Raw genomic sequence first — 16,322 nt, 5'->3', positions numbered from 1 at the left:
ATAGGGAAATGCCCTGTTTATGTTGTTAAAAGATGTGCACAATAACCTGAGAGGCTTAGGTTTGATGTAAGATTTGCATATTTGTGTTGTGTTTTTAACACTTCAGAAAGAAGCACCACTAAGCCCGAGGAGTGATGGAGTTGTTGAGCTGAGTGAATTTGTTCCAGATGAAAACCCTGTATGTTTGAGAGATACTGCAGTGTGGTAACTGAACAATAATAAATACTTAGAATAGTAACTGCAGTGTATTGACTGATGGACCACTATCGAGTGCATGCATCAAGCTGTGCAGGAAAATAGGCAGGTCAATAATCAAACCATTATGTGGTCGACATTTTTATGAGTGTAAGTGTTAACTACAAACGTCTGTTACTAATGCTCAATGATCGGGAGCAACCTGCTTAGGTGTTTGCCAGAGCACTGTGCTTTTAATCATTCCAACTGTGTGCACAGGGGAACACTGAACCATCTGGCTTCTTCAGTGTGCTGAATGTCTGTGATCTTTGGGTCATTGTGGTTTGTCAGTGCTGTTAACACAGCCAAACTCAGACCAGCATTATTAAAGACATTTAGATATACATACTGATGTAGAGTTGTATATATTCATTATGTAATAATTATGATTTAAATTTCTGCAATTAAACCTGATTAGGTGCAGCAGTAACAGAGTAGTTGCTGCGTTAGTGCATCAAATCAAACGCTCCCTACCAATGACAGGTATGGGTTTCAAACACACTAATTAACCACGTTCGTCCCCAGCCTGGGTGTGATTGCTGATAGTGAGCGCTTCAAGTGTAAGGTAACTGCATCCTCTGTAGAGATAAATCCATTCATCTGGCTGCATACTGTGGTGACGATGTTATTAACCTGTTCAGATATGTTGACAGAAATTTTAAGATCCCAAATTTGAAAATATGCATTTGGGGCAAAATCATTTTCTTTAAGTGTGGGGTTCAAACAGCACAGTAGACATTTTAACTAACAAGGCCTCACTGGAACTTAATGAAGACTTGTTCTGTTACCTCAGGTGATGCAAAGCCTAAATATTCCCAGTCCCACGTTCCGCCAGCGAAACTGCAAATGAGCAAGAGACAGACATTTTTATTAAAATAAGAGTATGATTAATTACTGAAATTTTATAACTAATTAGTCTCTTTTGATGAGTTGTGTTATAATGTAATGTAATACAGTTTCCATCTTCTGTAAAAATTAACACCTTCACTGAACCGGATGTCTGTATGTTACCTGCGCCTGGGGGCCTCGGGGGAGTCATTGGGGGCCACACCCCTGGCAACTGAGGCCAGGAATTCCTGCCTCTTCTGCTGTACCAGACACGCCGCACGGATGATCTTATGGCGCGGTGTCCGCAAGTAAGGCCGGTTAACTTTTTGTGCCAGGTCCTCAGTCACCATCTCTAAGTCCGTCTGAAGACACAAAGAGAGCAGGCTGAGAGATTCTTTGTATGACTAAAAAATTTCAAACTTTTGTCTTATAAAATGATTTGTTACCAAACTGGGATGTTCAAGGACAAAGTGACTTTAGAAGTAGCCCTGTAAAATAACTACTTTTAGGACTGTGTATTTATCTATCTTTTCAAAATGTATTACAAACCTTTAAGAAATTGTAAGACCTATGGGAGCCACATTCATTTTACAGTATTTGAAGGGCCACAACATAAAAGATAGCAGGCAAGTACGTTTTGTGTCTATGCCAGATCATAAATGATATAACACTGGATGTTTAACTAAAAGCGGAGATGTGCAGGTATAACTAGGGCAGACTGTGAAGATCATGAGGTTGAAAACTTTAGTCCCACATCTCCAATGGCCCATATAAGACAGGCTGCTGTGAACAGTTGCCTTTTTTCTCAACAAGTAGAACTGAAACCTGCATAAGCTCGTAGATCTCTTTCTTTGTGCTTTTGGGCTCCAGAAAGAACCCATAAGGATAAGAGCACTTGAGGATGCGGCGAGTCTTTAGTAGTTCTAGGACCGCATCTTCAATGAATGTAGTGTCAGGTGGGCCTCCTTCCCCTGGGAAAGAAAAGGAGAGTGTGTCAAGTCACAAAATGAATATCTGCTTTACTTTTGTAGAATACATTCCTCATTCCAGCCTAAATTACCCACACTTCTAAGTAGATCTGTATTAAATGATGAAAAATTCTGAAACACAGCATATGAAAGAAAAGCTCCACTGTACTAAACGTACTGTAGATAATGTTTTAAATTATATCTCTGGGATTCTAGCTTGATGGGGAACAAGGCCCAGGAACTGTGCTGGCCTTTGCTGAACTGTGAACTCTTCTTCTGATGAGAGATTCTCCTGAAGCTCCTATGGGTAAAAACCTCTTTTAGATCCAAGATGAGTATAAATGTAAAGTGTGATATGCTCATTTGAATATAGCCACGAGCAATCTTTGCATTTTGAATCACCAAAAGAAAATAATATACTCAGAGAGCACAAACCAAGGCAGTACAATCCTTTCAGATTTTTATATATAAAAATATAAAATGTTATATCTGCATTCAGATACACATCAGAAAATAGTGATGGTCAGTTGTGGTCAATTGTTATTTTTAGAGAATAAAACCTTCAAACTGTAATTGTTTTATGCAGCATCAACTGTGCAAATGTTGAACTGAGCCAAATTCATGTCAGCTGAGTTATGTACATTTCCATTTCTCTGGCAGCTGGCAGCCAGACTTATGTAAGTAACACCACTGCAACTGCAATCTGCTGAAATTTAAACTTGAGTGTTGTGTATCAGAACAAAACCTGACTATGTTAAACAGGTGGAAATTGCCTGTAGAGATGGGTGTTTAAAGGACTCTATACAAAGCTTATTGACAGCTTTCTTGTAACTTGAACATGCCTGCTGAATAATAACGCTACCCACTGTTGTTAATACATTATTAAAATGCTTTTGTGTTCTTAATGCTTCCTGCCTACTTCCCAAAGCTCAGTATCACAGGACTAGATTAAGATCTCTCTAAATGTGTGATACAGAGTGACACTGTTATGGCAGACTGCTCACTCACTTCCACTCAGGGCTCGACTGAGCTGCTCCATCTTCTCTTTGGCTGTTTTTAACAAGCGCTGCTCCAGCTATTGTGCAGAAGATAGAGACTGTTAGGTTTTATTGTTAGGTAAAAACGTCTTGAGAACGCTGTCCGACCAAATGATGAAGAGAATGCTAGAGTATGAGGCTAATTAAATTAAAAGGTGAGAGCAGTTGACTCTTTTAATCAACGCATTGTGATGTCTGATTATTGCTGCCAAAACAACTCCCAATCACCAAAAAAGTAGGACAGTCTCCATTAATATAGTTGATGTAAAGAATACAGAAATACTGTACATTCATTATTTTATAGTATATTGCTTTGGACAGCACAACCACCTATGAGGCCATGTGCCATTTTTACATTATGAGACAAGTGACTACTGGATACATCCTTTGCCTCAACCATTACATGGCTGTACACTATGCCAAGCAGACGTCATTGAAAGGCAAAGCCAGACTTGTTTACCTGATAGCTGTGCTCATGATTCTTGAAACGTGTGTAGTAGTGCATGAAACGGTCCAGTTCCTGAAAGCTCTTGTGCTTCTTCTCAGCCTGCAAAACCATGATGAGACACCAGTCACAGTCAATAACTCCTGAGCATGTTTGTTACCCCTCGCAGAGGTGGGTGAAGGTCCTTTGGTTGAGAGTGGCCAAAGTGAGTGAGTATTGCCACAGGTGAAATCAGTACTTGTGATTGGGAGGAATGCTGGTGAAGGATGAATGTCTTTTCACCTTTGATGAAGGTAGACAGGATTGATTGTGCATGACTGGTCAAGAGTCTGGACGTGTCTGGAAGTTGGTTGTGTATGTATGCCTGTGTATTTTCTATCTTATTTATCTCAGCTCCACAGACTAAACTCTTTACCTGTTAAAGTGTATAAACACCTTGGCTATTTGCATATGTGTGTGCATCAATTACCCTAGAATTATAGAAAATATAGACAAGCGTCCAACTGTGTGCATACCTCTTCAGTCATCTCCTTTGACTGCTCCTCCACCTGCTGGATGACCTCATAACGGGTGCAGCGATAGTAGCCTCCTGTTGATGAGCTGTGTTTTTTCCACTCCTCCAGACAAATCCAGCAGAAGTCATACTTACACTACAGTGACAGAATGGAAATATTAGACTCAAATTTGCTCTAATTTTATTCCAGCTACTGTATACTGAAGTGATTTACATTTTCTGACATGCTTAAAAAAGTCCCCACATACCTGTTATAACTGCCAGAAAATAAGTCACGGTTTCAAGGTATGTGAAATGATCCATTTCCACATACGCAGAAACATCATCAAGTCATACAACAGCAAGTCTTAAAAAATTATATCCTTAGTATATCCTTTTTACTGCTCTCAAAAGTAGAACACAATTATGACTAGAATGACACTCAGTAGAGCGCATACCTCCACCAAGGCTAAACAATCCTACACGTTTGTCTAGCTCTTACAATAGAAAAATAAATCTGCCCCTTTAACAAGATCTGCACCAAAATTCAATAGGTTCTTCCCTGGGATCTGCCCCATCACTTCACCAAGTTTGTTGCAAATCAATTCAGAGCTTTTTACATAATTCTCCTGACAAATAGACAGACACAGATGAAAACATAACCTCCTTGACTGGGGTAATGAAAGGTGAAGGATATGTTAAAGAGCCCCTAAACCCCTAAACCTGGAACTCAAGATCTACTTGCATGTCTGTCTTTTATCCATCTTTATCTTCTTCCCATCTATTTTTTTTCCTTTCTACAATTGTTTGAACCTAGAGGTGAATCCTGAGCCTACTGCCACTAGAAGGCACTCAGACTACATTTGAGATCAGCAAATCCCATTGGGTATTGTAGAACAACAAAACACTACAGCCACTCCAATCCGCAGCCTATTTGGGTGTAAGTGATTTCTCTCCCCATGTCACAAATACTTCTGTGAGTGACAAGTTAGCCAGAGCAACACAAAACCCTAAAGGCTGAGACCTCAGTTGTCTTGGAAACACACTGTTTACATGACACTTCAGAAAAATCAATACAAAATTAAAGAGTGGGAGGGGGCATGAATGTAACAGTGAGACACAAAAAGACAGTGTGTGAAATGGAGAGACTTACGATAAAAAGTGTGAAGCCACACCGGAGGTAAGGAAATGACAGTGAAAAGACAAAAGAAATGTTCCTTGGCAACACTGAGTCCTGTGTTTCCAAGCAACAGGGGTAAAGCCATTTCTTACCAGGTAATAACAGGTCAAGAGGCTGAGCCCTTCATGGCCTTTCAGCTTGTGAAAACTGCTCCATTCCTCCCAAACTAATCTCCATCTCTAGTCAGCCTCTTTAACCAGGATGGAAACAGTGACAAGGCTGTCACAAAGATAAAAGTAGCCTGGTTGTATGACTGCACTAGAGACTCTTCATAGCCTGCCCTCAAGCAACAGTGGTAGTAACAGAGATGCAGGCAGACAACATGACTGTGTGATTATCAGTCTCACACTCTGCCTCCGCCACTCACTGAGTGTCTTTTCTTTTTATCTCCATCACTTCTATATTACTCTGTTGTCCATCTTAGTAAGACAGAGGCTGCTGACTAGCTACAGGGCTTACTGGCTTCCCAGCTGTTTGTTTGGATAGTTTGTAGTAGTAGTAGTAGTAGTATCATAAGCTACTGCTTTTAAAATGAACATTTTCACTTTCACAATTACAACAGCATTATTACAGTTACCTTCACCTAGAACAAGACAATATGTAACTCATGTCTTTAGGATAATGTTATCAGTACTTTAGCACAAAAATTGTTTCATGCTCAGTTCTTTAGTTATTAATATCAGATGAGTCCAAGGTACTAAGTATAAGCCAACAAACTGATATAAAAATGAGACACAGCCACTGGAAAATCTTGTGTAATGATCGAAGAAGAACTGCCTGAAAGTGAATTCCAAGAGCAAATTCATCAAGAGTGTTATGAGATATTTGAAAGTTAAATAAGGCGAATCATCACAAGAATCCAAAATAGTGCCACACAACAAAGCCTGCCCTACAGGAAAATATTTAATTAGCCACTATTTTAGATCTTTTATTTCCATAAAGCTTCTGTAGTTTGAAGATAGCAGCTATTCACCAAGTTTCTGAGAAAGTCGCAACAAATATGCGTGTGCTGCTAAAAATATGTTTGGTGTTAGTGAGCGTTCAAATTTCCTCAGGTAAAATCAGTTTCCCTATAAATAATCTCAACCAAACCAGTGGAAAAAGTTGTTAGGTTTAGCCAGAGGAAACCATAAAGTCAATGCATTAACATGAAACCAGTACACTAAAATTAAGCCCCATCTAGGAGCTACAATGGGCAACTTTTTATCCTGTCACAGGAGGCATGTTATCAGTCCTTCACTCCTGTCACACAAAGTGATCTTCATACACTGAGAGACAGGATGTGCAACATCTGCCCTCTGGCTAAGGAAACAGACTTCGCTTAAGCCCAGAACAAATAAACAAGCCAACCACAGAAAATCAACCTTGTTATATGTATGGATGCATAAACACATATGTACATACATACATACATACATAACATAAATTAGACTTGGTCTAAAGCTCTGTTGTGTGGCCCCTTTAGGCTAGTATGTTTACAACACCTCAAAATGTAAAAGTGCTGGATTGACCAACAACACCCTGACATGAATGTCTTCTGAAATTTTATGGCAATCTTCCACATTTGTAAGCTTGTTGTAAGAGGAGGGCTCCAGGAATGGCCACATTAAATATATTTCATTTTCCTGTTTTAAGAGCATGTCTGTGCTCAGTAAATTTGTCATTTTGGACATTAGATTCTGACATTTCTTACATACAAATGAAAATTACAGCCTGATGGTGATGCCACAGTAAAATTAAAAACTCCACTGAGGATGATGAATATCTTGAAAAGGACCAAAGTGTTGCCTTTGAGATCATGATCAATGCACATCTTATGCTTTGTAATGTCGCTTTGCTTAAGCATGTTTCCAGTCTGTCTGTATACACAAACTTAATTTTCTGACTGTTTGTTTACACTGAGGGCAGTGCCTACAAATATCTATCACCCTATCATTGCTCTGTCAATTATGTAAACTATTCATAGAGGCTCATACACATCACCAAGTCCCACACTCTCACTGACAAATAATTGAGATATTAAAGCAATAAAGAACAATGGGGGTTAAACTGGTGCCTACGTAGAACTGAGTCATGTCATCTACAAAACAACAGCAAAATGGAACTAAGCAGTAGCACTTTACACCCCCGCGCTGCTTACATCCACAGAAGATGGTCACACAATTCCAATACTAATGAAAATACAGTGTCTGGCAAATGAGGTTATTGCTCATAATGCACCCTATTTATTTTCGTGTGATGTCAAAAACTTCATTTTGTACTTTTGAACGACAAATATTTCTAAAGCCACTTACAAGTTTTTCTACTAAATATAACTTCAGCCAATTTAGCTGAACAAAATCCCTGTGCTGAGCTCTAAGCGAACAACAAACCAATGAGCAAGGAAGGCTGAAATGTGTCTTATTTTGCAACTCGGTAATGCTTTCTAAGTCAAACTCTGATTCTGTTGCTATTGATTTCTATTGCCTTTTTTTTTGTTTAAATGTTAACAGCAGTAGACTGTGTCAAACACATGTGTAGTACTTGCGAAGTGGTTCAGATCTTAGTGTTTTCCCAATTAGAAAACAATCTATTCATTACCAATTGAAAACATGCTAGCCAGGATAGCCCCTGAGATAAAATAGTGAGCTAATTACAAACTGTACTGGTGAGACAAACTTCCCGGCCTAACTTACCTTAGCACATTGCATGTGGTTGCAGCCCTCATTTTTCTGTATTGGGGACTTGCAATTGGCGCAGGGTTTGGAGTTAGTGAGCAACCATAAGCAGTTGGCTGCATCCTCGTAAGCTTCGCTCACACCAGCCACTTCAAGAAGAGGAGGGGAAGGTTAACAGAACAAATAAAGGCATAATGAGACAGAATGAGAATGGCTATTACCACAGCATCTAAACAGACCACTGCACTGAGTGGGAAATTGTCCTGCCTGACTAATGTGTATTGCTTATATATTTTGCTAACATCTCCCAAGATGCTCATGCACCCACCCACACACACAAACAGAATAATTGGCTATTATCAAAGCACCTCTGATGTGCCGTTTGAAATGAGTTAAAACAGAATCTGGGGAAATCGAAGAGTAAGATGGTTCCAAAACAAAAGAATTGCTTTTATCTTTCGACCATCCCATTAATGAAGTGGCACTTTGGAGCAACTTGGGCCATCTTAAATCATCTATTAGATTGCCCACAGTCCAATTACTGCTTCTAAACACTGCATACTTTCAATGAGCGGGTTGTTCATTTTAATTGATAATTTATCATCAGCATGGTGAATTTTAATTGGCTTAGCACTTAACTGTTTATAATTACTATGTTGAGTTCCAGACAATTTAACTCAAAATCAGTCTCTTGACTGCAACCCAAAAATCCAGGCAAGTAAGGGGAACGGCTAACAAACTAAACTTCTTTGTTTTAACATTTTACCACAATGTAGCTTAAAATAACTCCACTGGTATAAAGACTGATTTGGTGCTGTAAGAACAGATAAAAATTATTCCTTAAAAACATTTTTACATTAGGTCTGTTTAAGTCAGAAGACTACATTTTGTAAATCCAGGTGTAACATCTTATCTAAAACATCAAAAAACTAAAGTAAGTAAATTACTGTCAATACTCACATTCACCAGGCCTCATCTCAGTGACTTTCTGTAGCCACAACTTCCAGGTCTCACAGTCACAGGGCTCATGGGCCTCACCTTGACACTCCCTGGAATAGACACAGATAGGTAAAGGTGAATATTAAGGTTGAAATGAACTATTCAGTGCAAACAACTTGTTCTTGATTATATGTAAAATTAAGACAAATGATGAACACACCAACCACACAGTGCTATCAGAATGCTGTCAAAACCATCAACCACCATCAATCGGCAATTTCTGCCTTTCACCTGAATGTCCTTGTGTCTTAAGGAGCTTGTGAAGTTGGGCTTGTGTTACATCCAGTTCCATTACCAAACATCATGGCAACTGAAATCCTGAGTAAACCTGACAACCTGACTTTTTGAGGAATCAGTGAGCTAGTAGTGAGGTATGTAGTATTTAATGAGGTGGGGTTGTAGTCATGATATGATGGTGGGGGAGCTGTGGGGGAACTCTGCAGGGCTCTGGGAGTATGAATACAAAGGACAGAAGGTGAGGGACTACACAGCATCTGGTTCTTCTGCCCTTGTGAATGCTATCCAGCTAACACACACAGAGAGATAATGTGAGTGGTTACACAAAAATAAATGGATACCCATGCAAACAAACACATAAAAACAGCATAGATGCTGGAATCTTGCATTCAAGAGCACAGACCATGAATGTTCACGCCATACATAGGAGCATATACAGTATTAAAATTATTTGTACTCATTTTTCATATTTTTTTGTGAAAGTGTGTTCTCTTCACACAATCTTATGACTACACTGTTGTACATTTATAACAAGTTAAAAGAATAGTTCAACATTTTAGGAAATACAGATAAAATCAATCTCTGTCTCTACAGTATAACGTTAGAGTTGAAAGGTAACCGAGCTTGCCATAAAGACTGGTATTCCCCTGATCATGAGCGGTACCTGTTTTTTTAATGAAAGTGCTTGGTGTTCTGATCTGTTCTGGTCTGAACAGCTCAATTTCTGTCTCATCGAATGAAAGAATCTTTTTCCTCATACTCTCAGATTTCTTAAACTGCCGTTTGGCTAACTCCAGGCAGGCTGCCTTTTACTCAGGAATGTCTTCACCACTCTATCATTTAGAAATGAGCGATGGAGTACTGTTTTTTTTGAAGTGATGGTTACCAACAGCGCTTCAAAGCTCTCTGTTGGAGAGGCCATTCAATTCTTGGTTGTCTTCCAGAAAATGGCCATTCTCTCCTAGATACTGGGTTTGACTTGACACCCTACCCTCAGATGAGTCAGTGTGTTTCCAAACTTTTTCTATTTCACAGTGACACAGCACTAAGGAACCTGATTTTGAATTAACTTGAACTGATTTTAAAATATAGAAAACAATAACAATAAATCTTAATGTATTTCAAGTTAATCCAGAAGTGTGTGTAAATGAACAGCAAATAATGTGGATGCACCCACTCAGGCAAACTAAACATGCAAGTGGGATGTTTCTAATGTTTTTTAGCTTGACTTCTACTTAAACAGATATAAACATATTCTTGACTTTCCAGTGTTTTTCCAGTAATCTCCATTATTACCATTACATTAGAATATTGAAAGTTTTGAAAAACAAAAGTCCATATTTAAACTATAATACACACAAGTACAGAAATGTTTTCATTTTCCAATACACTGTGTTGTAGTGAGTACTGACCAGCAGAACAGGTGGCCTTTGCCACAATCTACTGCAGGGGCCTGAAGGAGGGGAAAGCTAAGAGAGTCTGAGGTGGAGGTCCCAGGACCCTGGGTGTTAAGTCGCACAGCCCTTTCACAACCTGCCACAGGACACCAGCGGATTGCTGGATTGTTCTCCACAAATGCCTGTAGGAGAGGAAGCACAAAGATTACAATCAATTGACAATTCAACAATCTATTTTTGAATTGTCGGTATATCACTGAGGGTGACTGTGTTACACTTAAATCTGCCACAGAATTATCAGTTACAGGTTTGAAAGTTTCTGCCTGAAAAGATCACTGAAAGTAATTTTCCACTTGGTGAGAATTTACTTTTTTGCCATGATACAAACATGTTGCCCTTACAATAATCCCCTACACTGCATGTTTTCCGTTTTGGGTCCAGACCAACAGTCCTCCAACTACAACAGGTCCTAAGTGCTACCCTATTTTGTGATTAATTCAATCTTGACCCAACAAGGAAAATAATCACCTGAATATGATAACTGAGCCTTTGCAGCTTAAATGAGAATATGTTGTTTCTATGATAACTCAAACAAAGAGGATGGTCATTTCTTTGAGATTTTGTAACTCTTAGACTTTTAGAGAATAGCTGAAGGCGAAGAAAAGATAAGTTATGTTCAAACCAGACTTAAGTAAATATAATTCTACATACAATACAATTGGCAGTTGCATCTGGCAACATGATAAAATAGCCAAAAACATTTAGTGAATAAAACATGGGGTACTGGAGAAGAGTTGTGCAATGTGTTGTGGTGGACTTGCACCACACTGGTCTGTACCTCGCTCCTGCAATTTGATAACAAATAAATCATGTTTCTGAGTAAAGACTTAATTTCTAATTTATTCAGTTCAGCTGAACTTCATGACTTACCTTTCATCAATCTACTCTCTATCTATCTACTTTCCTCAGTGTGCCTTTGTGCCCTTCCATGTCAGTCAACTGGTCATCTGTCTGACTGAATGTAGATTCAGAGTATAAGCCTGCCATTAGGTGCTTATTTCAGTCAACATTCTTCTCTACTCCACTTCCTACCTGTCACCATTTTCACAATCCCCATCACAACAAACAACCTCTGAGCTAGCAACCTACACGCTGAAAATGGTAAGCTTTCACAAACATTAGGATCAACAGTCAACATACATCTTTTACCATTTTTTGTGGTGTTTTCTCTGTGAGAATGAGCCATTTTAAGGGCAGTAATCAACTCCCCACATTCCCCTGGGGAAAGCCTCAAGGGCTTAGGGCTGCCCAAAACAACTGTGATTGGTTTGAAGAAATACAAACCAGTGCTACAGTGATAATGGTAGCAGTCAGATCATTTTCCAGCACACACACAGTGCTGTGGACATTGGTCTGGCTATGCAAAAGTAGTCATTGGCATCTTCTGTATAGTCATTGTAATCTTTCATCTACATTGAAATTGAACTTCAGGGGTCCTGTGTCCTCAAGGTGACAAGATCATTTTTATATTCAGTGTAGAAGGTTATAATAAATGAGTTTATTGTGTGCAAATCTGTGTTTTTCATCTCTTTTACCTTGATGTCAAATTGCAGGTAGCGCCTGTCCATCTCTCTAGACACCACACTCTCTATGACTTCCACAGGCACAAGCTGGTAGCAGTCAAAGGCTGGGCAGAAGATGTTATGGGCTTCACCCTCTTGAATCTTTAGATTAAGAAACCTGAGGACACATAGATGCATTGCACATAGCCATCAACTAAACAGAAAGCACAAAGGAACATCATTTGTGAATCCGCAGTCCAAACCAACATGCAACATACCCTTCCCAACATGCTCTGCAGAACTCGTGGCCACAGGACATGTCAACAGGTTCCTCAAACACAGAGATGGAAGACATGCAGATACCACACTGTAAGACAAAAAAAGATACAATGTTAAGGCCATGATACAAATTGTTTCAAAGATCATTTTCTAAGTCATTCTTAAAACTCTGTGGTGCAATTTCAAAAGGTCCTCCATGTATTATTTTACATCACACTTAAAAACCCACACAGCTTTTGAGAAAGTCTCTGAGAAGTTTCTGAAATTCAACAATCTTGAGAACAGGCTTAGAGTGCAATCCACAATGTGGTGATGAGTGGCCTAATTTTAATATTTAATTGAATGACTAGACTGTTAAAATTCTGTATTCCACAATAAGATGATATGTTTGTGTGTGTAAGTACACACAGTGGTAGTTCCTGATGTATGAAAAAACACTGTGCCAAAGGCCAGCCCAGGCCAAGATGATGACCTCTCCTTAGCATGTGGCTGATTACTGTTGTGTCATCAGATTGTATTTTCTCACACACAGATACAAATAAGAACAAGCATGCACTCATACACACAGGCCTTGTTACAGTCAAAGACTTACCCTCACAAAAGACATAATGGAGGCAGTGTACTTCAACAATGTAAGTATTGATTTGTGAAAGAGCAGAATGTGATATAATCAAGTGTAACCTTTAAACAGGCCCTTGAGTAGACCCGGTCGATTGGCACAATGCAGTTCAAGGCACGCCTTCCCAGTGCCACGACAAAAGATACTGTCAGACAAATGCAACCTATAATTTCTCATAAAGTTATTGTTAAATCAAGTCTGTCAGCTTTAGCTATCATCTATCAAAAGTCTAGGTCACATACTGAAATACTCTGGATTGAAACATACACTAAAGGATAAATCATCATCCAAAAAGATTATGTCCCCTGACATCCTCTGACATGTCGGATTTTCCCCACAGATGGCAGTGCCTTTCAAAAGTTTAAAAGATCCTGGTCAATGGTAACAGGTTTTGCTAATTCATACATTTCGTCCACATTTACGTATAGGGATTTAATACAAGAATCTTGTCATCAGTCATCAGTGCTGTATATATAAATTCTAAAATACATATAATGGCTAAGGAAATGGTACTCTTTTGCTTACAGTGAAGTTCCAACATATAATTGTTGGGCACTTAGAAACACCATATTATTACGGTGTAGAGCCTCCCTTCACTCTCAAAACAGCCCCAATTCTTCATGTCATGGATTCCACAAGATGTTGGAAACATTCCTTTGAGATTCTTGCCCACATTGACATGATTGTATCACATTATTTCTGCAGATTTGTCTGCTGCACATTCATGCTGCCAACCACCTGTTCTACCACATCCCAAAGGTGCTATATTTGATTCAGATTTGGAGTCTGGGGAGGCCACTGGAGTACACTGAACTCACTGTCATCAGGAAATCAGTTTAAGATAACTTTTGCTTTGTGACAGGGTGAATTATCATGCTGGAAGTAGCCTACATTTTTCCAGTCTTCAACTGCCACTGCAGCCTCAGTGTTCTGTTCTTGGGTGATAGGATGATGTAGTCTTCTGCTGTTGTTGCCCATCCACCTCAAGGTTCGACATGCTGTGCATTCTGAGATGCCTTTCTTCTCACCACAATAGTAAAGAGTGGTTGTCTGAGTTACTGTAGCCTCTCTGTCAGCTCCAACCAGTCTGACCATTCTCCTCTGACCTCTCATCAAAAAGGCGTTTCCGTTCACAGAACTGCCACTCACTGTACGTGTTTTTGTTTTTCACACCATTCTGAGTAAACTCTAGAGACTTAGTGTCACTGAGATTTCCCCATCCTGATGTTTGATGCAAACATTAACTGAAACTCCTGACCTGTATCTGCATGATTTTATACACTGCATCAGTGCCACATGATAGGGTGACTGGTTAATTGCATGAATAAACAGGTGTTCAGGGGCTTAATAAAATGCGCACTAAGTATGTAATTACAATACAATCCACAGTATTCATTGTAAACACTGCACTGTGTTTAAAAGTCACAACAAACATGTATAAATATTTTTACTCACTTGTTAAAAAGCTTGTGATATATTTTGTACACTAACATCTAAATTTGTCAGATTATGTTGCTGAAAACAAACTGGGAATTAAAAAAAAAAAATTAAATAATTAAATAATTAACACGTGTCTTAAGGCCAAGCAGTAATTAGATGACCAGGCAGCCCACTCTGCCCCTCTATGCTGCTGACCTCCTCTGGGAAACTGACTGTTAACCAACACACTTGATACCTTCTTTGGCAGTCTTCAATTTTGACAGACAGATTTCTAGCAAGCATAAAAGCTTAAAGGTGCCCACTGGACATTGTTTCAGTGCAAAACATATCAAATTATCTAGTGTAATTTCCATCTTGACAACTGCTCACAAAGAGGACTGCTGAGGAAAATGTCAAGCATGTTTGATAATGATCAGGGAATCCCAGACAAGGTCAAGACAACGGCACGGCCATTTGACAAGGGGTGTGCTGACCCTCTTGCAGCTGGGGGACAATAGAACTTCATGATGACCTTGCAGATTAACAAAAACAGCTGTGGAAACTACACCTTCTGTGAGGTTTTGGGAGCACATTTACATTTCTATGACTCATTGGAGCTGTAGTTGTTAAAAGCAAACAAAATATTTATTTTATCTTTGTTAAAATTACGAGGTGCTAAAATTTTATTTTGCTGACTATATTTGATACCTGTTTATGTTTGTTGTAGAGTGAAAACAATTAACAGACAGCCACAGTGATGCTTTCACAGCCTTGCATAAACATACCTCAGCCAGTTCAGTATCTCCCTATGCACTGTAAATTCAGATTAATTTGATATGAACAGAATGTCCTTTCTAACTATTTTATGGTATCCCTTATTGGCCTCTGGAGAGTTGACTCTTATACAGTAGCAACATTTTTTAGAAAGTAGTTTAATACTCTCTTATGTTCAGAGCTCGCCACACCATAATTAACAAACCGCTGGTTCTCCTCTGAGTAGAAGAAGTCCTGCTAGTGTTTTGTTTGTGGGGGAGACCACTGGCATGAATACTAATGATTCCCAGCAATATAATACTGGGAAATAATGCAACATTATGCAGAAAGACAGGTGTGGCAGTGAAAATTTAAAGAATTCAGCAGAAACACTTCAGGAAATCTGTGGCACCGTAGGGACTCAATTTAAATAAACATTGCTGTACAGTTTTTATGGGTACACTGCCAGTTACTTTTAGTGCAGTTCCTTTGCTGCTGTAGCAGGTTCTTGGCCAGGAGAACATGCTGCTCCCTCAGGATACTTGTTGTGTGGTTTAATTTAATTTGATGGCTATTCACTGATAAGTACAGTTACATGACAGATTCTAAAATTATGTACTCACCTACTACCTACTGCTATTGCCATTTAAAGTTTTGTTAAACTTTTTAACCTAAATTTTCTGAAAGAGTACGTTTCAAGGTAACTTTGTAACAACTGTTCTTGGTCAAACTTGAATCTAGTGCAATGTTCACTCAGTGACACATATAAGCCATGCCCCTACAGAAGAATTACATGCTCCCTTTTCATTTGCATGAGTGGGCAAAAACAGCAATTTGGCTAGTGAGAGAAGTACCCATTTCAGTTTATCTCTTGCTCTCTTGTTCAATTAATTTGGCAAAAAGTGGTGACAGGGAAGACATCTCTCACCAGAGAAGACTCCTCATCGGCAGGCATGAGGCTGATTTGGTCTGGGGAGGTGACAGAGGAGCGGGTGGTGCGTGGCGTCCGGGGTGAGGGCAAGGTGTCCCAAGCATTGCAGCCACTGGGAGGCGGGTTAGGCATCTGTACCCCTGAGCGTTGGCAGCATTCCTCTGCATTGCTCATCCAGGCCTCTAAGAGCTTCTCTCTGTCCCAATCTGATGCAAAAAAAAAAAAAAAAAAAAAAACGTAAAAGCATAAGAGACATGTCAACACATTAAAAAACAGAGAAACAC

At 39.3% G+C, this 16,322-nt stretch overlaps 1 protein-coding gene across 2 annotated transcripts in view; it reads right to left on the bottom strand.

Annotated features, from left to right (window-relative positions):
• LOC108888720 (ankyrin repeat and IBR domain-containing protein 1) overlaps window positions 1-16,322 on the bottom strand; it is a 33,594-nt gene that overhangs the window by 7,937 nt on the left and 9,335 nt on the right. For both annotated transcript variants that reach the window (XM_018684834.2, XM_018684843.2), the window contains exons 6-17: window positions 16,036-16,244; window positions 12,316-12,404; window positions 12,071-12,215; window positions 10,491-10,657; window positions 8,803-8,891; window positions 7,861-7,991; window positions 4,028-4,162; window positions 3,528-3,614; window positions 3,039-3,105; window positions 1,888-2,033; window positions 1,246-1,424; window positions 1,023-1,074 (exon numbers count right to left, since the gene is read on the bottom strand). In XM_018684834.2, coding sequence (XP_018540350.1) covers window positions 1,023-1,074; window positions 1,246-1,424; window positions 1,888-2,033; window positions 3,039-3,105; window positions 3,528-3,614; window positions 4,028-4,162; window positions 7,861-7,991; window positions 8,803-8,891; window positions 10,491-10,657; window positions 12,071-12,215; window positions 12,316-12,404; window positions 16,036-16,244 — 1,496 coding nt within the window. The remainder of the gene's footprint in view (window positions 1-1,022; window positions 1,075-1,245; window positions 1,425-1,887; window positions 2,034-3,038; window positions 3,106-3,527; window positions 3,615-4,027; window positions 4,163-7,860; window positions 7,992-8,802; window positions 8,892-10,490; window positions 10,658-12,070; window positions 12,216-12,315; window positions 12,405-16,035; window positions 16,245-16,322) is intronic.

The sequence above is a fragment of the Lates calcarifer genome, linkage group LG15 (assembly GCF_001640805.2).
Source record: "Lates calcarifer isolate ASB-BC8 linkage group LG15, TLL_Latcal_v3, whole genome shotgun sequence".
Taxonomy (NCBI): Eukaryota; Metazoa; Chordata; class Actinopteri; family Centropomidae; genus Lates; species Lates calcarifer.
The sequence above is the reverse complement of the archived record's forward strand: the minus strand, read 5'-3'. Positions and strand labels throughout refer to the sequence as shown.